This window comes from Glandiceps talaboti, chromosome 1, assembly GCF_964340395.1.
Source record: "Glandiceps talaboti chromosome 1, keGlaTala1.1, whole genome shotgun sequence".
Taxonomy (NCBI): domain Eukaryota; kingdom Metazoa; phylum Hemichordata; class Enteropneusta; family Spengelidae; genus Glandiceps; species Glandiceps talaboti.
Window position 1 is genome coordinate 14,639,647 of NC_135549.1, and position 23,196 is coordinate 14,662,842.

Here is a 23,196-nt window from a genome sequence, read left to right on the forward strand (position 1 = left end):
TCAACATTTCCAACAACCATCCTTTTATAATAGTATGAATAATCCTAGACGGACCGTGGTACATCTATGTTTGATGGGTTTACTTTTTTTCCCGCTCCCACTTATGCTATTAGCGTTTGTTTTGTACTTATTGGGCTGATCTGAAGGACCATGATACAATACTGTAATAATAATAATGATAATAATAATGTTGGGTTCTTATATAGCGCTTTCACCGTCCGTGCTCAAAGCGCTTTACAATTAACACTGATACATGCAGAATATGTATGTCTGTGTATCCCTAGCTCCAATAGCGTTCAAGGTATCCTCCTAGTGATGGCATCAAACCAAGTTTTGTCATGAGTTTTTCTTTTGTTCTCGAACATACGCCCTCGTGCGGCGAATATACAAGCGCAAACATTTACCGGAAGTAGCAGTATCAAATCAAATCATGATCCGTTTCATTGAATGAACGTTTACGGAAGTTGACGAGGTGTCAGTAAGTTTTGAGATGCGAGTTTGACATTGGCTTGAGGTTAGTGAACTACATCTTACTTCTGCTTCATCAAATGATACAGAACTAGCCGGATTATTGAAAAAGAAAACTGTTCTCGGGTGACGAATATCGCGAATTGAGAACTAAAAAATCACGGGTACATCCACTGCACATTCACTGTCAGTGTCACGGTCGACTTTTCGCTTTCGATAAACTTCACTTTTTGCTGAAAAAATAATCATGAAAGCCAACACGTATAATCACTGGCATAAATAGAAGGACTTTAGAAACTGTGGTGCAATGATAAATGGCGAGATGTCTGTCAGATGAACAGAGTCAGAAGTGGTTGCCTCTCACGAGTAATCTACCACTCCATATGTCCACAGATGCCACCTTGGAGGTCATGATTGTATAGTGACAGGGCGTGTCTCAGTTTATTTGCGGTCATTCCATGATTGATACATCATACGGTAGATCACTGATCAATTTAACAACAAATGTCAAAAAGAACTGGACTGAAAAGTAAGTTTTCTGATTGTTAATACCAGCATAACTTGCCTAAAACAATAGAATTTACTAAAGATTTTTTCTAGCAAACTAATTTGTGATATACATAGCTACAACTGCATATGAAACTTACTAAAATTTGTTCAAAATATATGATGACACCAAACAGGCAATGATAATCTTTGAACATTTGTTGTGAACAGTTCCTGCAACAGTGCAAACTTCACTCGATAACCGTTTTCGAAATTGAGTACAATATTATAATGCTATGTATCTGAAAAAATAGTCATACATTCAAGAGGTAGTGGTCATTTGGGGATGGGGGATGGGGAGGGGGGGGGGTAACATTGACAAATTTACTATACTGTTGGAGTCGTCATTAACATGAGGCAGGTCATCTGGGTTTTTTTTTTACATTTTATAACTTTTGTCAGTTTCCCTAATTTTTACATATCATTTCAAAATGAGAAAATTATTAAATTATCGCTTAGACCCTCTGAAAACTGCATCTCTTATTTATAACCTGTGAAATACAGCAACTTTTTCTTTGTAGACCAAAATACTGAAGTACAATCATATCTGTGCAAAAGCTCAGCTCTACATTTCAGTACATGGTAGAACCCATTAAAATTTGTTTGTGAATCAAATGTTTGCATTGTTTTGGTATATACACATCAATTATTTAGTAATGAAATTTCTACTCACAGAGTCAAAATATTTCTTGGGAGTGAAGCATTACTAAGTATGAACCCAGAGTCCATGAACATTTATTCTCGTACATCAATTATTGTTGCAACAAAGAAAGTCAGAGTGAAAGTTGATTGCCAGTAGAATTTCATAAACCTTTGTTTGGATAAACTTACCAGAACAGTTGAACAAATATAAACGTTGTAATGTATATAAAAATTGCATTCAGATATCATGTCTCTACATGTGTTCACTTTATATTGTGAGCTTAATTTTGAAAAAAAAATGGTTAAGGTGAAATACCAGTATAATTTTTCAAGCTTTTTTTTTTGCAGGGATAAATTTATCAAAACCTGTGAAAAATTTGCATCTTGCAAAATACACTTAAAATTGCATATTTAATACATCTGTACATGTATTCATCAATATCACAAACTTCATAATGAAATAAAATTGAATGCAGTGAAAAGAATTTTTACTGTTACAGTAAATGATATTACATATTATTATATCTATTTTCACAAAGTTGGGATTCATTTGTCAATATTAAAATTATTGGGACAGCGCATGTACTGAATTGTAATTGTATGTTCACTGCTTTGGGTTCTGATGTCTGTGTGGTACTGTAGACTGAATTTGTACCAGAATTGTAAAGATATAAAATCATAGTCTCACATAGCATTGAGTTGTCAATTAATATGGTTGTCTGATATGGAGAACATATATACTCTTTGTTCAGAACACGTTCAAAAAATTTTGTGTGTTGCGATATTTTGTCAAATTATTTTAGAGCAATGATTATGGTACATTATCTTTTTCCTGACCATGTTATTGTGTGAAATGGACAACATACTGTCCTTTATTCAGAACATGTAACCAATCTTATGCAAATTTCATGTTCCTTAGATATATTTTAGAGTAATGATGGTATCGAGATATTTTAATCTTGAGTTCATATATATCCTGTGGGGGAGTATCACATCTGTAGCATAATATGAAACAAGCGTTCTACGACCGTGTGTGTTCCCAGAGTGTATTCCTGTTTCACACAACAATGTAAAAGTGAAATGATTACCAATTACTGTGAAATTTATTGAGTACTTGTGAACATCAGTTTTGTCCCCTCCATATTGTTTTTATTACAAGTGATAATGAACTTCAAACAATTCACAAGTAATAAAAAACGATTGGAAAAAATAGATAGAAATAACTTTCTTGTCCATAGTGTATAGATGGAAAATTGCTTTTAGTTTGAAAGTCATATTATATACAATGAGTAACACTGAAGTAAAGCATTTGCTCTATGTGCTACACTCATTAATAGCATTCATATCAAGTGTAAAAGTATACTCTTTCAATTGGTTTATTTACAAGCCTAGCATGTGGCCTTTCTAATGTGGTCAGTTAGCAAATGAAAGAGTATACTTGTACACTTGATATGGATGCTATAGTAATGATTGTGGTACATACAGAAAACGCTTTATTTAGGTGTTATAGGTTGTAGATGTTTCTCACTGTTTGTGTAAAGAAAGAAAATAAGCTACATTGTATGTGTTGTAACAGTGACAAGCCATAAACAATGGCGAGAAGCCATCGTGTTGTCTATGGACAAATATACTTGAATATACAGTGTTTCTGAGTCTATTGATGTTCAATAGCAGCATTTGTGCTGTTTTCTGATTACATCATCACAAACACACACACTCACTAGACCTATACAGTGTTGCAGCCAGAGGGGTTTTTTGGGTCATTTGACACACATTTTTTGGACCTGACCCACAATTTTGGAAGTGATGGGTCATAGATGACCCACCCTAAAATTGTATGCAAATATGTTTAGCAATATGACCCCGCCTATAGCAACAGCCAAATGATTGCGTATATTGCATAGATAACAACAGGGTTGGATAGGCAACTGCATAACCATTCAGAAAATATCCAGCATTGATCAGCATGTGGGTAAATATTTTTAAAAACTGTATAGTTGTGTACTACAACACCATTGGCGCTTTTTTTTATTATGTCCCCAAAAAATTTATGATGACCCAGAAAAATGAAAGTCCCACTCTTTCAAAAGGCTGGCTGCAACACTGTATACAGTGCTTATTACCAGAAGAATGGTATTCCTGCTGTTCTTAAAGTTAGAATATTAACCTTTTATTGTACAATTTACAAACTATTATAGTATCATGGCATTCATTAATTTATTACACGTTGAACTTGTTTTTGGTTATCAACAATATATTAATGCATGTCAGCTTGATGATGGATACTCATACTTGTTACAATGTACAACAAATGCAAGTCTAGATTTACTACATCAGAGAATTTCCTCTGAAATTCGAACCCCTGGTACCTGATATATGTAACTCCACTTTGTCTGAACTGCAGTAGGTCCATAATTGATGAATAGGTTGTACAACAGAACACAAGTATAGTGTATCCATTCAGTTCATTGAACATCGTTTGTTGAACACTTGATGATAATGATCCACTTACTTGTAGTATCGTATACATCAAGTGCTTGACAAATGATGTTCAATGAACTGGAACTGCTTCTATTCTAGGTCTAATTATAATGTGGTCAAGTAGTGAATTTTAGAAAACATATTAATATCATAAAGAAATTTTCTGTGAAAACAGATCCCAAATTTTCACAGACTTCTCGTCAACATCATAATAAGTTCGGGTATAAATTTTCATTTATATTAACTCTGACACCAGAGTCTACTTTAGAATATGTGTTTTTAAACTTTTTGCAATTCCCTAGTTTGATCCTGAGATACGATCTCTGGAATGAAATGGAACTCAATTTGTGAAGGAAATGTGTGGCAGTATTTCATTGGTTAGTTGTTCTTGATCAGTATGTATTACAGTATTTCATTGGTTGTTGTTCAAGATCAGTATGTATTGCAGTATTTCATTGGTTGGTTGTTCAAGATTGATGTATTGCAGTATTTCATTGGTTGGTTGTTTATTTTTTGGATCAGTTTATGTAGATTAATTTGTACACAATGTTATTTTACCAAAATCAGTCTTATTGAAATTTGAAGCCAGATGGTTGAAATGAAATAAAATCTGTTTGCCGTAGGAGTTTAGTACTGAATGTAATCCTTCTCAAGGTAAGGTCTCAGTTTCTTGTGTCAGAAGGTAAGTTTTCAACACATGTTGATAAATTGATCTGCAAAAATGAGAATAAATGGATTTTTCACTAACTAGTTAGGAGATATTGCAATCTGTCAACAAATTAGTAGTCTTGGACTAATAATAGATAATATTTGTTGCCAGAAATAACAAAAATACTATAATCTTATTTACAGTGTAAAATTTAAAAATCAAGGAAGTCGAGGTAATTAAAGAAATCAAGTGGTATCCATAGTATCACTGTAGACATGTTATTCAGAAACTCACTCTTTAATTACCAGATTCCCTTCTCTGTTACTGGAATTCATACATATGTAAACCATAACAAGACAATATCAAAGTATATGACCTGCCAATCTGATTTCTGATGTGATGCAAACGGCTAGATATCTTTATAATTGATTTACCTCTATTTTGATATTTTGATGCTTTGTGTTGTTTCCTGCCTTCCTGGTGATCACCCGAAAGCATCGGAATAGAGGTAAATAACTGCTTTCACCACATCACATTTTCATGACTGACAAGCAATTAGTCCTGCTTGCATATGGAGTAAGTCGTCCCTTTGTTCGCCATCCTGCGAAGAGCCAGCCGTGAAACCTGGGCTTACCAGAAATGCTGGTAACTAAAGAATTAATGAACCCTGTGCTTAAATATGAGCAATAAATCGACTCTTAAGTAATTTTACCTCACAGTGGCTACTCCATCTTACGTCCAATGACCTAGTGGAAATCCCGATCAAATATGGTGGCATTTGTAAGGATGATATTTGAAATTACAATTGGAACTGGAAAAGTTTCAATTTTGACACTTTTTATTATCTTACCAGCGACTGTTATCGTCAAAGAGATGTAAAACGAGTATATATTCGATCGATTGCTAAAATTTGGTTGTTGGGTACGTAATTATTCTGTAATTGGTGCGAGTGCATTTTTACCCCCGCACTCGAGATACGATTGGTACATTGCTCTTTGCAGGACAGTGTTGAGGGCCATGTCAGTAATCTAGACCCGTGCACCATCTGCAAGCAGGACTGACAAGCAATAGTATACAGAGATTGAACTCTTGTACTTTGACCCAGACATAGAGAGTACAACATATTTTCTCAGTTTTGTTTACATTTGTATTTCTAGCAGTCATAGCTCTAATATTAGATTTAATTTTATGACTCACATGTACCAGTTTTGTAGACATGTATGTTTCAAGATTAGAATAAGTAGTCACTTTCTGTTTTAATGAGCTGGTTTTAATAGTAAAGTTTAAGGTTCGCATAGATAAAAATATATGAAATTTACAGAAATTGGAATTTGAAAGACATAACATAAAGAAATAAAATCTTTGATAATTCACAACCACAAACTTTCAGTGCCACAGAGAAACAAAATTGTATTATTATTTGTCATGTACTTACAACTTGGTAGTGTGAACAATAATATATATACATTAACTATACCTACAACTTATAGGTATAGTTAATGTATTATGCATACTTCAGTTTAAGGAGTTTGGGTAAAGTGAGTTCTCATACTTCGTTATATTTTGGAGCATCAATTATTTGAAAGGGAAATTATATGCAACATATGTATTGAAGCGTTAAAGTTATGAGAGTCACGCATGACTTCTTTTCAAAGGATGACTAAATTATAACTTGTTATTTAAACAAATTGTACAATCAGCGATACTCCATAATATTTCAAAGTACATTGAAACCCAAATAGGCTTTCAATTTGAACAGATGCCTTGAATAACATAGAATAGAATTTTGTATTTGTATGAAGTGGCTACTTGCATGTAAATCAATATTCCATTATGTATAGAAAGATATCAGAAATGCAGAAGAACTTATTCAGGTAAAACTGAAGTGTAGTCACTTTATGTTAGTATAAAAACAGCTGTTCAAAAAAACCAGTCTGGTCCTGTCGTACAGGAGTATACTTGTATTATAGTACACACAGTAGAATGGTCCTGTCATGCTGGAGTATACTTGCATTATAGTACACACAGTAGAATGGTCCATATTGGAGTACTTGCATATTGTATATTTGTCATGATATGTATGGATGTGTTGGGTTTGCCTCCACCCCAACCCCAAGGCCTGTGGTTTTGGACGATGGATCAACACTAATTACAACCTGTAACACTCAAGTAAACCATTTACTTTATATTCCACAATCATTTATACATATAAGATCCATTTCAAGGTTAAAAGTATCCAGTTTCAACTTCAATGCGATCAAACTGTAAACAATGCTACATGTACTTGTAGCAGCCCAAGGCAAGTAAATAGTCAGTGATTATTAAAGTCAGTGACTTGAGTGTAAACATACAAGTATAGCTTCCGTAAAATATTGTCTAGATCTCATTTAGGGCGTTCAGACTATAAAATATGTGTCTATGCTGGGGACTAGAGTAATCTGACATTTGCAAATAAATGTGAACAGTTTATGTCACCTCCATGTCAGGATATTTTATGCTGGGTCTGGTACTATGGTTCACACTCGACATATCTTTTGTGTCAACCTATCTTTATATTCCAGTATGAATGTGTATGTCAACTCAGAGTATTATTTATATATAGATTCATTTTATTTTCACCAAAGTCTAAAGTTTATAAACAAGCTATATTTGTCCATGTATGGAGGTATTATAACTTCCATGGTGGGGTAGAAGCTGTCACTTAGGTCGCCTCTGGGTTGGGCAACAAAAAATGTATGTGAACCCAGCCCAAGGAAAGGCTTATCAGTTTTACAACTTATGTCGCCCCAGTGTGTGAAATTTCTAATGTGAATGGAGTTGTGACAGTTATCATTTGCTGTAATCAGTCTGTTATTTGTTAGCAGAAAACACTGTTTACAAATTGACTGCAATTGAAATAGGATGGATTAAATTAGATTAAATTAGATTAGATATAGCTTTATTACAACTGTATAGAAAATTGACAATTCTGTCTGTGTACATAAGTGTAATAAAGATACTGAAAGAACACTACAATGAATGGCACATACAGAAACTGCTTTACATCAGTTAAGGATTGTACATCATGTAGTCTGCAAGTTCTGTTCGTTAATACCGTTCCAAAAGGCCAGAAATATGTAATGAACTCGAAATTTCTACTGTAATGATAGCAATTTTGCATGAAACAGATACACAACTAGTAGAATGAAGTACCTTCAATATAAAACTGTATTTACAATATTGTAAAGCAAGATATTTAGCCTCAAGAATTGCTTATGACCCTTGACCTCAGTGTGAGCAGCTGTGATAATAAACAGCGAAATCTGTGACTACTGACTGGAGTGAGTGCGATGACATACACCGTAATCCCATGCCTGCTTACCAATCTCACAAATGAAAGTAAATAGACTATCAGATTCTATTGACAAAATTCATCAATTCTCACACAAGAGTTGATCTTTTGCTGTGAATGCTGGTGAGGATGGCCATTTTTCCTATTGAATGAAGAAGGCTGTTCACCTCGTTTTCTATGCTCTCTCTGTACTTGGTGAGACTAAGACTGTACAGTACAGATGGGTGTGGTGTGTATAAGGTTTTCAAAGTACATTCAATGCAAGTAGGTTGATGTGTGTACAGACTCAATACAAGGTGAGACAAGAAGCTGACACTACTTGACCCCATACCATTGTTACTGTAGATGTCGGAACACTTTGTTGAACTAGTGGTCAGTACAGGACTTCATTGACCAGTATTTTGGAATGGAGTGTGTAAAAGTGTCACGGACTTGTGAGTTTTTATACTTGACAGCAGTGTATTGGCAAGTCTCAAATCTGCAACACACATATAGACCAGGGTGTATATCATGTATATCATATGACCATTAAAATCTAGTTCTATGGAGCATATCAATACAAAATGTACCTTCATTGCTATGAAATAAATGAATGGAAACGCATTCCCAGTGGAACTAGCAGCCTTTGTGTATTTTTATTCATACATTCAGTAGCCCCCTGCCAATAGATGTGGACAATACTTTATTATACATTGCCCTGTATATTGTGCACTTTTTCTTTTGGAGAATGATAGTTTACATGTAATTGGGAATGAAGGGGGTGTTGATATGGTGGGTGAAGTCCTATGTAACACACTGATTGTGGCAAACAGGTACATTCTAAAATACCTCATGCTCTACCAGACATTTATCAAACAGTATACGTTTATTATACCCTAATGCTTCCTTTGCACTGTACTTGTGTCACAATTTGCCTTTAAAAAAATATGTCACATTACAATGTTATACATTGTGTAAATTTTTTGGATGTCGGAATTATTTAACAAACATGCTGTTTGCAGAAGAAGAGTAAAACTTTTGTAGAGAAAAAGACAAATTTATGAAAGATTTGAGGAAAAAACTCCAATGTGTACAGCGGAAGATAAACAAAAGATTTTTGTATTTCTAAAAATGAAATGAGTTTATTACAATGAAATCTAAAGATTTAAAAAAAAAATTGCTTTCAAATGTTTTTTATGTAAAAGATGGATTTTCAAGTCACAGGTACTAGACACACCCCCACAACTTTTAATAGATCAATCTATGCAAATGTTGGTTTTCTTTATAATTTAGCAAGAAGTGTTTGATTTATGAGTTGGGTTTGTCCCTCTATGAGTATGATTGTGTGCTGACAATTTGCTGCAGGATGTTGAATGTGTCAACCCAGCATGTCACCATTGTTGGTATATCAAAGTAATTCTTGCTGTCTGTTTACCACCTGTTTAACAATGTGAACAAAAACATGCTGTTATAACTGGCAGACTTAGGGACTCACAATTTAAAAAGATGACGTGATAAACTTATATAAGATGTACTATTTCTGCTGTCACATTGTAGTAGCAGCTTTGCATGCAGAGATACTGTAGGAGTCGGGTGACAGACGTTTAGACGACACTTCTATAGCATTACTCAGTTATACGTAAGTCAAGTCTGCTCTTTTAGTATACTTTTGTTAGTATTGAAGTGTACGAATGTCATGGTCATCAAAGTGACTGTTCTCCACATACACTAGACTACCACAGGTACGTACATGTATACCTTGGTTACTCGAAATAACTCCAGATTTCAAAATAATCAAAAACAATGTTAACTGCAACTGTCAGGTAGTTCAGAACTGTCATGAATGTACTGTAATTAGTTTTTATGACATAGTGTTTTTGTTGTACAAATGTTAACATCCTATAAAGCCACTGAGAATGTTGATATCAATGTCACCTGATTGCTTCAAAGTCTTCAGTTTTGCTATGTAGAATTGCTTATAAAATCTATAGTGGATTGGTTTTTTAAAATCTTTTTACCCTGCCTGGATTCTGATCTCTGCCTACATACAACTTGTACACTTTATGTGTTTAGCATTGGTGCAGTAACATGGACTGTGTATTCTAACATCGGTAACACGATCACTGACAGAATCTGCTTGGGTTTTTTTAGTTTCAATATGTGCTTCAAGCTTGGTAGTCAGATGAAGTACATGAGTCCAGTGTCCTAATAGTAAAAATGATAAGTGGTTTATTTACCCAAATATATAAATGATAACAGAACCTTGGTAACAAAAAACAAAACAAAAGAGAGTTGGGAAAAATGGGGAGTCAAGAAATAGCTTACAGCAAGTGTAGCCTGACAGTGACCCCGACATTGTACATTGCAAATGAAAACAATAAGAAGGTTCAGTCATTGATAGGACTAAAGTACATACATTACTGGGCAAAAAATGTACACACCAAAGTCTTCTTTTTTTTTTACTACATGAAAAGTCTATACAATAAGCGAAAGGTCTTTGTTACATGTGTTATTTTTAAACCAGAAATAATATTATTTTGTTTATCTTTCTCTTTCATAGTTTGTAGGGCTACCATGGTAGGTGTGGGCATCTGGAAGACTCTACTATTTCAGCTCCTAGTGAATACTATCGTCATTGGATCGACTGGTGAGGATCAAAACTTTGATGGAATCACTCACTCCACTGAGGATATATTAAAACAGCAGCTAGAAGACAAAGTCAAAATAAAAAATGATAAGAAATTTATAGAACCTAATTTACATCCAGAGCATTATCCTTTTTATTTCACCAACCATCCAAGTGATGCTGAAGCCTGCCAAGCAAATGTCAGCTGTCCACACAAGGTGCGATTTTTGAAAATTTTGTCTGCTTTTTAGAGGGGAATGCCACTGCAGGAAATACAGGCATTTTCATAAACTTTTGGGTCTGGGAAGTCATTTCATGATTTCACATCACTTTTTTTGTTGTGCATTACGATTCCTAAGTTTTGTGAAAATATATGTTTAGCTATTATATATATGCGGGTCTGCTGACTTCAGTGAGACAATGTGCCCCAATGGCAAAAATGTCCACATTTTTCAACCAGATGTTTCTTGGCAATCGCACCTACACGTAATGTAAGTACTAATGTAAAATCATGAAATGACTTTCCAGAACTTGAAGTCAACAAAATCGGCTTTATTTTGTACAGTGACGCTCCCTTTACAAAGCTATTTTGCCATGTTAATGGTTCTTGGGTGTTTTCATTCATAAGTGACAGGAGTTCTTTCTTTAAACATTTTATCATGCCTGTGTGTATTTTTCATGTCACTAAGTAAACTGTTTGATTTGCTTGTGAAAATCATGGCACTTTGTGGTATATAGGCCAGGATAAACATGGGACTGTATTGTACTGTAGTGCGGCTGTTTCTAGGCAGGCTAGATGAGAATTTAATGGTAATTTTTACTTGTTTAGTTGAATGTCATGGAGGAACTAAACTTTCTTTGATTTCCTATGACCTTTCCTTGGCAGGGTCAAAGGTCGACAAACCTCAAAAAAGCTTCATCAATAACATCGTAATCATTTGTCCGTCAACATAAAAGCTCTGGTGATAACCACTGTGAATTGTTAAGATAAAAAACACACAAGTTTGAAGAAAAAGAAAAACTGCATGTGCAGAGTACGATACATACATACATGATTGTACATTTTGGCCCATGGCCAACAAAACTGATCTTGCAGGGAACAAGGGAAAACTATATGCATAGGAAGTGATTTTGCTCACAGGCTTTAGTCCCACTTGAATTAGGGAGGGGGAGGGAGGGGGGGGGGAAGCTTTGTTGTAAATTCAGTTCACATGTACTTTCTTATTCATCATGCAACAATGCTGTACTACAATGGCTGAAGAACTAAGCCAAATTTTATTAACTTTTCCTTTGTAAGTTACTATGTCTTTTGGGGTCATGGCCTCATTCTTAAAGTGAAGATGGCTGTCAGTCATCAACATCTTGGAAGTATCTGATATTTTTTAGTCCACTGTTCATTTATGAAATAATCTTTTGTTGAGAAGTCTATGCTGTGAATGAAATTATCTGAACATTAATACTGTTACACCTTGAATGACCCTTCAACTAGGCCACATGGGAAAAGTATGATATTGCCATAACTGATGTATGTAAAGCTAGCTTACAGTTAGAATCATTAGCAAGAAAACCGGTGAGCAGACCAACTATGTTTTCTTTCCTCCCCTCCCAAGGCATTCAGAACTGTTTAGTATGAAAAAATAAGTTCCTCTCCCCTCCCAAGCCATTCACAACTTTTTAGCAGTGTAAAAAATAAGTTCCCATCCCCTCCCTAGCCATTCACAACTTTGTATAAAAAAAGTAAGTTGACAAACTGATCATTCAAAACACTGTAGTGGTAATCTAATACTTTGTAACCTGTGTCCATCATTACTAGATTTCATGTTGGTATTTCCATTATAGGATGCCATGGATACGGGTCATTGTTGGGGATATGAAGAAGGCTGTGAAAAAGACAATATGCCAGGATATCCAGTGTGTGATAAACTTCATGAAGCATGGTAAGACTTCCATAGTTCTTAAATTTATGAAAACAAAAACACAAAATTAAATACATCAAGTCCACTCAAATAGTCAGAATTTATGTCTTAAAATAGCTAACTTCAATGTTTTGTGGTTTTGGAATATTAATCTTGAATTTGATGTTTTGACGTTCACTCAGAAATTTACGTAAAATAGGAAACTGAAATATGTAAACAATAAAACAACAAATATACTTGATATTATTGATGGGCCTCAAGGGAAAGAAACCTTGTGCACTGTGAGTCCAAACATAATTATAATGCAAGAAATTACTATCAAATGATTCCTGTAACACCATTCAACTCATTAGAGTGTTGTCTTATGATCTATTCACAGGGCACCCTCATTAGAGAAACTTGCAGACAAATTCTTTGAAATTGCAGATTTTGGGTATGTTAAAGAGATGCGTCTTTCAATGCAATCATTTTGCACTCCACAGAAGCAGGTAAGTTACAAAACTCAAAACTAGAATGTCAGTAAGAAGTAATAGCAAGCTAAATAAAATTATTGGCATTGTGATAAATTTGAGAAATATGTAATGGTTGAACTTGACTATGTATAAGTTTTGTTTTTACTTTGTTCAAGGAAAGTCAAACCCATTCCTAGCTAAAATAAAGAATAAAACGTGAGTGAAGAAAAAAAACATGGGTCACTACAAATTTTGAAACAGACGTCAAAATGATATGAAATTAAGTTTTGGAATCCAATATGGCAACCAAATACTGTGTTAGCTCTTTGTATAAATGATAGAATATCAAATGAAAAATTAACAATACCCTTGAAAACAAAATAGTGAACATCCAAATTATTTTATTATTGGTATTTAAAAATAAAAACAGGATCGACAACAAGACTTCATATGGCAAAATATGAAGAGATTTGAAGAACTTTAAGTTTCAGAGAAATTGGACCCTGAAGACTCAAAGTACATGTAATGTACGGTTGTCCTTGCTCTGTATGTCACCCCGTCGATTTAAACAAAAAACATTCAAAATGCCTGTAGATCTAACAGTACAATCTATGAACAGAATGAAAAGATGGTTTTAGCATTGTTGTATGCTTTCAGATGATGAAAAATGTTGTATATATCAAACCATTATGATTTGCAGAAGATATAGAAATTAAATCATATACACTTTATGAAAAGCTTCTATCGACTTGATGTACGAGTTTTGTTTTGTATTGTTACTTTAAATTGACGAATTGACGTCAGTTACATTTTTGTCTTCAATTGAGAAACTGTAAGTGAAATCTATTCTTGCACTATGTTGAACAGCAAACTACCATCATACCTCAACAAAAATTGTTATAAATTTGTCCTTTGTGCTAGTAACTAAATGCATATGTCTGGGCACACAACAATGCAAGTGGGGTTAAAAGTGATGAATTAGACATGTGAATGAGACAAACAGTTCCAATTGTTACCTTTAGGACTGTTTGTTGTGAAGTGGCCTGCCAAATGGTTGCAATGGTCGCTTTCCAGAAAAAAACTAATGGTATATTTTCTGTTTGACAGTATGACTCTTCTTTGGAATGTACCAAATTCCTACGCCATTGCAGAGCTAGCAATATTTTAATGGATTTTAGTAATTTACAGTCTAAGGAAAGCAGAAATAGGTAGGTATAGAAAAAAAAGACAATGTGATGATTCAATGTTTTCTCAGTAATTTTGTGAGGTGAATTTAGTTTGTGTGATTTTTAGAATACTCAAATGAATACTCACTTAGAAAAAAAATACTTGTTTTTCATTTCTGCATGTCTGCATCATGTCTACATGTCTCAGAAAAAACTTATTGTAAATCCCTGTGTGTGTGTGTGTGTGTGTGTGTGTGTTTGTGTATGTGTCACTGTGTCTGTCTCAGTGCCATTGTTTGTATGTGTAAATGTGTGCACATGTACACATTGTGTGTGTGTGTGTGTGTGTGTGTGTGTGTGTGTGTGTGTGTGTGTGTACAATCCATGTTGGTCATCACAGCCTGAATTAAAATACTGTATCACATTAAAATATGTCATATGATGAAGATATCGAAATGAAATATATTGACAAACAACAAAGTCTGATCTCTCTTAAACATATATTTCTTACAAGTAAAATGTTCTCTCTTTTTTTGTATGGTAGATTTCGATCTGACTTTTTTAAGGCTGGGCAATTAGGTGGCAATTGTGAGTTGGATCAAGGAAAACTTTTAGCTGAATCAGACCATAGAAGTGAATTACAATCATGGTAAGCTTAGACTATCAAACATGTCAGAGTAAACTTTTTTTCTTTAGCCAGAGTTAGTTAGTCTCACCATGGAGGTAGGAAGGACAGGTCCTTGTGGTTCTACCTCCGTGGTCTCACATAGATTGTTGATCAGACAAAACACAACCTGAAGTAGAACTGAGGTACAAAGTTGATGAAAATACAAACATTCTGTTGTATTGGGAAAAAGAGAATTGAAATATTCAATGTTTTATTATGAGGTAGGTCACACAGACAGTGAACAGATGTTGTCAGTGAATAGGAACAATTTATGTACTGGGACTTAGAACTTGGCAGGTAGCCTGGCACCAGTCCCTTAAGAGATTTTTTTAAGTGACATATTCTTCAAATGTTTTGAGTTTGGATTCATTTACAGTTTTGGAAAGGAACATGTTTGAAACATTTTTTTAAAAAATTTCCCCAATTACTAATAGTCGGTCCCCCAAGGGCTGGATAAATTCAACCAACTGTTTGGCAATCACTCACTTTATAAATGAACATACTTGTGTTTTAAAAAGAATTAATTCAAATAAAAAAAATGAAATTAGCTCGGAGACTTGAGCATGTCAACTTGACCGTCTATAATATTGGCTTTGATTCTGAAAACAATTTTTTGGTGCTCATAGGTGTAAAATATTTCTTCTTCTGACCAGATACTGAGGTAGACAGAGACCAGCTTCAGGATATCAAACAACACTACAAAATTGAGTCACTGATGAACAGATACTCACTATATTGTATGCTAGACAGCAAACCTCATTTTGTAAATGACAAACCAGATACTACATTGTATACTAGACAACATACCCCATTTTGTAAACAACTAACCAGATACTCACTATATTGTATATTAGATAGCAAACCTCATTTTGTAAACGACAAACCAGATACACTTTTTATCATATAACCTTAGCATTTGGGTGTTTGAGACACACACAATTCTTGTTCGAAACACACACAATCCTTGTTCGAAACACACACAATCCTGGTCATAAGACCTTAGCATTTGCCGTTTTGTGCAACAATTTACTCTAAAACAGGACACATCAAAAGATGCGGCAGTTCCAGGCGACAAAACAAACACTCCAGTCGAAACCACACCAACTTGTGTCTGCTTCAACTCTCATTGACGGAACCCTTGATGTCTTCTGTTTTAGAGTAAATTGTTGCAGAAAACAACCAAGTGCTAAGGTCTTATGACCAGAATTGAGGTGTTCGAAACACACTGAATCCTGGTCATAAGAGTTTAGCATTTGGGCATTTTCTGCAACATTTTACTCTAAAACAGCACATATCAAAGGGCCGTCAACACGGATTGACAGTTCGGGTAGTCTACAGGACGGGTGTTTTCGGTGACCAACAATTCTGACTCTCCGACGCGTCGCGACGCCCCAGCAGTGGCAGTCGCTAGATCATGGATTGGTGGGTACCCCGGCTTGTTAGCGAAATTTCATATGTACCCCTTTTCCAGTTAATATTTCAATGAAAAAGAACCCCCCCCTTTTTTTTTTCATATAGTGAATCTGGGAGAAAATCACTTCAAAAACCCCATTCTTTCCGAAATCTGGGGAGTTTTACTTTCAACTAGCTCTTGATTTCTATGCTACGGGGTTTCGACACGTCGTGTCATAACGTAGCGTATAAATCCAGAGCTATACCTTCAACGACGCCTAATCCTTACAGAGAGAGAGAGAGAGAGAGAGAGAGAGAGAGAGAGAGAGAGAGAGAGAGAGAGAGAGAGAGAGGGAGGGAGGGAGGGAGGGAGGGAGGGAGGGAGGGAGGGAGGGAGGGAGGGAGGGAGGGAGGGAGGGAGGGAGGGAGGGAGGGAGGGAGGGAGGGAGGGAGGGAGGGAGGGAGGGAGAGAGAGAGAGAGAGAGAGAGAGAGAGAGAGAGAGAGAGAGAGAGAGAGAGAGAGAGAGAGAGAGAGAGAGAGAGAGAGAGAGAGAGAGAGAGAGAAAGAAAGAAGTGGGGCATCGTACCCAAATTCTCGGAGGGTGATCTGAAAAAGTACCCCCTTTTTACGATTCCATGGACCGAGATGACCGACGAGATGCGAAACATCCATTGGACCGCGACCAAGAAAACAGGTCGTAAATTGTGATATTGCGATTTTGAAGAGTCACTTTCACGGTAGTCATGCTCGCAGACGGTGTACGCGTTTCGCTCAAGGGACGACTTACTCCGTATGCAAGCAGGACTACTATCACGGCAGAGTACCATATATATTAAATTTGGATGAAGAATCATTGAAGTTTGAGCGTATCATACACCACTTTTTAAAATTTGATGTAGACACTGGACGTACGTACTCTACGAAAAGACACAGCGAGAGAGGGGTGAAAAAGGAGACACGAGAAATATCAGTGGAAAGCGGGATGGTCACCGAAAACACTGGACATCGCGTAGTAGACGTCTACTGACTGCTCGAGCGCTCTCTTCAACGTTGAAAGCGGCATTTGAGAGTTAATGTCAACAATTTACTCTGTTCGACAGACCAGAAGTTGGTGTGTCTTAGACACCACACGAAATTGTAACAGTGTGTAAAGCAGGATGCTTTGAAGAAGTCACCTCCGACTAACGCATCTTTTGATGTGTTCTGTGTTAGAGTAAATTGTAGCATAAAACGTCAAATGCTAAGGTCTTATGACCAGGATTCAGTGTGTCTCAAACAAGGATTGTGTGTGTTTCAAACAAGAATTGTGTGTGTCTCAAACACCCAAATGCTAAGGTTATATGACAAAAAGTGTACTATATTTTATAGTAGACAGCATACCTCATTTTGTAAGCAACACTGTTATTACTATTTTCAGGTATGGAGAGCTGCATGTCTATGAGTCCATAGATTTACAAATTCCACATCCTCAAAATTGTGACATTATAATCCACAAACCGACATATTTAATTAAGCTTGATGCAGGTAGGTACATATTGTCAGTCGTCATGGATATTGATATTAAATATACTGTACCGGTAACACATACTCCAGTGAACATCAAAATGTAAATAATTTCAACAGATGTTCGTAAACCTAAATATCAAACTTTAAATTGCATACATATGTCAATTCAGAGTGATACAAGTCAGAAGGTATTGTTACACCAGTTATGAATATTTTACAATTTTATACAAAATGAGTATACAGGATAATACTAAAAATGTATCATATCAAGTTAATCAGTCTGTTGAATATTTACAATTTTATACAAAATCATTCAAGATGTATCATTTCAATGATGTGTGTTGCATAAATTGACACTTTTAGTAAGAGTCTGTATTTGTTCATGTACTTTACTGAACAAAACATAGTCTGATTTATACATCACACTGACACAAAAATATAGTCTAATTTATACATAACACTGACACAAAATGACTGAAAAGTATAGTCTGATTATATGTAATGTATAATGCTGATATAAAAAACAGAATTTGTCTTTTCAAATAGTCAAGGAAAAGGATAGAGTTATTCTGCCAGCAGGAAGTGAACATGTTACATGATTCCTCTCTCATGAGTCTGATCTTGTTGGCTGATGGGGGGGGGGGGGGGGGGGGGGGTGACATGACAAGTCATATCTTAGCTTTAAGACTAGCAGTGAAAATTGTTGACACCACACAGTAATCTTTGTCGTGTTTAATTCTCAAGTAATATATTTTCTTACAAAAGTTGTCCTTTATTTTCTTACAGGCATCAACATGTATCATCATTTTTGTGATTTTGTAAATATATATATTTCACAACATATTAACAATTCATTTTCAAGCGATGTAAACATAGTAATGTGGGATACTGTAAGTATTTCAACTTATCTCTTATTTCTTCTGTTGTTTTATATTTTTTTTTATTTATCCTTTCATTATTCTAGAATTTAGCTTCAATATTCACCTCTTTAGAGATGAGAGTTGGTATCCAGAACTTTCAACACACAACTTAATTTTATTAAGTGTAGTCTTTCAGTATCCACAGAATGTTAGAAATTTGCATTGCAGATGTCTTATTTATTACCTTCTGAGATGTTGGAAGGTGTCTTACTTAAATTGCATGTGGGAATTTCAAGTTATCATTCACAAATCCCTAGCTAGATTTCTGCTTCAAAATTCATCTTACGAAATATGTTCTCATATCAAAGAAATTCATAGCCCGGAATCCATGTGGATGGGAGTTTTGAATTTGTTATTTAACCCAACAAATCAAAATTCAAAATCCCCAATCGATTTTAGGCCAAGAAATTCACAGAATGTGAAGAAATAATGGCCAATGAGAGAGAAGCTACCAAATTTTCAAGATATTTATCCGTGAATATGAGTGAGAGTTGAAGAAGTTATGTATTGTTTTGTAATGGCTTCATGTGCGATTTGTACTTTAGTGAAATATTCAATAGAATACATACCATCATGTATCAATGATAGTTGCTATATATATGTTTTGATATTATTTCAGACTAGCTTTGGTTATTATGATCTCTTTGAGATTATGTGGCCAGTTTTCACCGATTATCCTCCCATCCCACTTAAAACATGGGAAGGCCAAAAGGTACCTACCCTCTGATTTAGTGTTGTAGAAGTCAACACCTTGATCAGCTTGCACTGCTGTACACTTGATACATCAAAACTTGTATTTAAAAAAAAGTAAACTGTTTCTTTGTCCTTGCCAAGTTGTCAGGCTTGGTGTTCTCATCAAAATGTTACCACAGGAGGTTCGAAGACTTGTAACCACTTCTGTATTGATAAGATTCAAGCACACAAGGGCAGTGTCTTCACTCCTGAAAAAGTGACAGTTGTGAAACATTACAACCAAAATGATATCTCATAAGGTTTGATGGCTGTCTTGATACAATTTTGACATTAAATTGAATTTGTTGTGAAATTTGATCAACATTTCACTCAGGTTAAAGATGGCACCTTCATTACACTGATGGCACACTGTTCAAGTAGAACACCAACAAGTTATAGACACTTTTATCGTTTTGTCTATCTTCATAAATGTAATTCCTCTGTCATAGACATTTCATCTTATGTATTCTGGAACACACAGTAACCTGCCTGCTTGGTTGATTTTGGACAATTTGTGACAAGAAACAGTTTACTTCATTGGCATTGTCTACCTCAAAATACCCTCTGTATTATACCACAGGGTTCAGCAGGAATGATTTGTTTTATTTCCCAGAAATTTTAATAATAAGTTTCTAAAGACCATGTTAAATAAACTCTACAGTATGTTCATCAGGTTGTACTAATTTGCTAAATAATTCTTGTCAAATTACAAAAAGCCTGAGCCTGTTGATCACAACATGCGACACATTAGTACAATGTGCAGGTAAGTAATGTGAACCATGGCAGTGGTTGTAAAACAAGAACTATTTTGTATCGTGTTAAAGAAATGTACAGAAAATATTTATATGGAGTATTATTATCTCAGATTGTCTACTTCTTTCCTACCAGTGTCACTGTCTTATCAGCAACTTTAAAATAAATCAACAGATCAAAAAAAAACTATACAAGAAAAAATAGATTTCAAGGAAATTAAACAAATTCATTCTTTGTGGTCCCTGTGATTATACCCAGTGTGAAAATATAATATTAAAGCACTAAAAAGTTAAATTCCAATTTCTTTGTACACTAGAGTGGCTTAAGCTATGGAGACTTCTTTAAAGCAACGTGGCAAGCTTTTACTGACCATCCCATCATTCCACTAAGGAAATGGGATGGCAAGAAGGTACGACACAATCTTCACCATGGTGGCTATCTGTCAGTGAGTTTGACAAATTTTTGACCACACAAATGTTTAAAAAAATCAAACTTCCTGATAGATAGCCACAACAGGCTTTGTAAGTTGTAGAATGCATGCATCTTTGCTATATTTCATAGTAAATGTTTTTAGATATTTACTATAGTGTAAACTTTTTGTGCATTTGAAATATGGATATAAATTTGCACCAGATATGTAGTTTTCAAGTTCACATAATGCATTGGCATGTTGAAAGTATTAGAAGCTTTCATGAATAGTGCATGATAATATGAAATATTCCATACTTCTCTTGCAAAGTAGAAACTGCATGCTTGCTTATGCAAATTTTTCTTCAGTTGTTGCATATTTCATGATTTTTTTAAATGTTTATTGTGAATATGATTTTACTTGTGGCGGGAGCATGAACAATTTATAGTTATGTTTGTTTTATTGTGTATGTTGTTTCTCTTGTACAGTGAGTTTCCAATGAATTCTTCAAATTAATGCATGTTTTTACATTTTTTGCTAAAATTGGCTCAATTAGCAAGCATTTTCATTCAAAACTCCTCACACATCATTACTGCTACAGTAACCTAGGTACACGAGTCTTCAACAGGAAGTCTCACTGATTCAAATATTAGCAAATTCATTTTAAAATTCATCACATATTTCTACTGACATGTTTGATATTCTGCGTACATTTTGTATTATGTACATTCCATCGTAGAAATCTACAAATAACATTAGAAGAAATTGTTCAAAAAAAAAATGTACCCATTGTTGCGAAAGAAAGGAGAGCAATCTTGCTGCCATATATTTGTAGTCATTTTAATTTTTTTTATATGAGGTTATTTTTGTGGACAAATATTGTGCATGCATCAAAATATACATTTACTCCGTTCTTAATTTATCTACACATTTAGTAAGATTTCAGTGTAAAAGCTAATCATTAATATACTCGCTTGGCGATTTTTTTATGTTATTTGTACAGGTTTGTATAAAAGAAGCAGTTTTTACCTTACTTCCACGGATGCAGAGGGGATTTTTTTATAATATGCCATTAGTACCGGATTGCCATGACAGTGGAATAATGAGAGCTTTCTCACAACATGTTGTACACAGATTAGGAATCAAACAGGAAGGACCAGCAGTAAGTGGTTTTACTTCAGAAAATGTAGATAACACCACAAACATGTTTTAAACTGATCAGATTCCATAGTCTTGCATTAGTGGCGCCACGAGGGCTAGATAGGATCAGTATTTCATTCTTAACCAGTTTTAATGATAGCTTTGTCAGGCAACTGTTTTTGAAACCCAAATTTGAACCCTAATCTGACATTGAGTTTTAAAACATCAATGCATTATTAAAGCAGGATAGTCATAATATTTTATTCTTTACCAATATACCTTTGGTTCTGTTCATTATAAAAAATAAAAACAGTTCCTCTTTCAAGGCCATTGATGGATGTGTTTCAGTATGTTGTTAAAAGAATTATAATATGACTGTATAACATCAATTCTGGTGGTGTTTATCAAATTATCTATAGTAGTATAATGAAAACAGGTTATTCGTGTAAAAACACGAGGCTTGTCAATACACTCCTGAAAACTGTGACACTGCTCAATTTCTCAGAATTTTTACCATGTGAAAAGTCGAAAATGTGTTCTGATATCAAGAAGATCAACCTTATCAATAGTTTCAATACTGTAAATGTCACCTATTTGTTTCTATTTTGAGGCAGCCATATTGGAAATCGATGATATTTGATATGGCTGCCTCAAAATAGACATAAATATTAATTTAAAGTGATGTTACCCTTAGAAACAAGATCTCACACACGCATTGAATTTTATTGTATTTGATGTTAACACTGCCCTGAATTTTGTATAATCTTGGTAGTGTAATGTCGGTTGAATTGTTGTGTGACTGTTATGTTGCCACCACTCACTAGTATAGTACATAGAAGCATAGAAGGTAGTTCAGATCCACCAGTTGTGAGCTCATTGGTAGTGAATGTTCAATCTCTATAATCAGTGGTTTAAGACCAAAATAGATTTTGAAATGACATCATGTTACAACAGTTTGGAAGCTTGTTTTGAATTGCTAAATTTAACACATGGTGAATCTGCTCAATGATCATGAATAATCAGAATGTAAATTTAGGAGTATTTCTGGAGTGAACAGTACATCCACCTATCATTACCTCTGAATCTGTTTAATTGATAAAACATCTGTAAACCTCAAGTGACTTGCTGTAGAATCTGTTCCCCCCCCCCAAAAAAAAAAAATGCAATTGTACTTATTAGGTGAATAGTATTTTACCACCTAAGTGCATCATAGTAAATAACAATCAATCTTGTGATGTCATGGGTCAGCACAACGACTTCTACTCCATGTGCTACACATACATTACTATAGACATATATGAGAATAAGTCAGCCTTTTTGTGCTATTTTGACTTCTTGCATATAGGATAGTAAAATTTTATTGCAGATACTAATAATTCTATACTTTAAATATCTTTTTGGATAAGAAAATAAGATAGGC

The 23,196-nt window shown here is 34.7% G+C and overlaps 1 protein-coding gene across 4 annotated transcripts in view; it reads left to right on the forward strand.

Annotated features, from left to right (window-relative positions):
• Positions 1-419: 419 nt before the first annotated feature.
• LOC144437074 (EGF domain-specific O-linked N-acetylglucosamine transferase-like) overlaps positions 420-23,196 on the forward strand; it is a 28,849-nt gene continuing 6,072 nt past the window's right edge. Inside the window, exons 1-11 of one of the 4 annotated variants that reach the window (XM_078125954.1) lie at positions 423-514; positions 862-997; positions 10,657-10,940; positions 12,562-12,659; positions 13,018-13,126; positions 14,198-14,298; positions 14,801-14,905; positions 17,734-17,840; positions 18,609-18,712; positions 19,362-19,454; positions 21,640-21,798. In XM_078125954.1, the coding sequence (XP_077982080.1) occupies positions 973-997; positions 10,657-10,940; positions 12,562-12,659; positions 13,018-13,126; positions 14,198-14,298; positions 14,801-14,905; positions 17,734-17,840; positions 18,609-18,712; positions 19,362-19,454; positions 21,640-21,798 (1,185 nt within the window). In that variant the 5' untranslated portion in view covers positions 423-514; positions 862-972. Of the gene's footprint in view, positions 515-861; positions 998-9,653; positions 9,736-10,656; positions 10,941-12,561; positions 12,660-13,017; positions 13,127-14,197; positions 14,299-14,800; positions 14,906-17,733; positions 17,841-18,608; positions 18,713-19,361; positions 19,455-20,543; positions 20,637-21,639; positions 21,799-23,196 lie in introns of all 4 variants that reach the window. The other 3 variants (XM_078125946.1, XM_078125958.1, XM_078125957.1) reach the window with 3 other exon arrangements.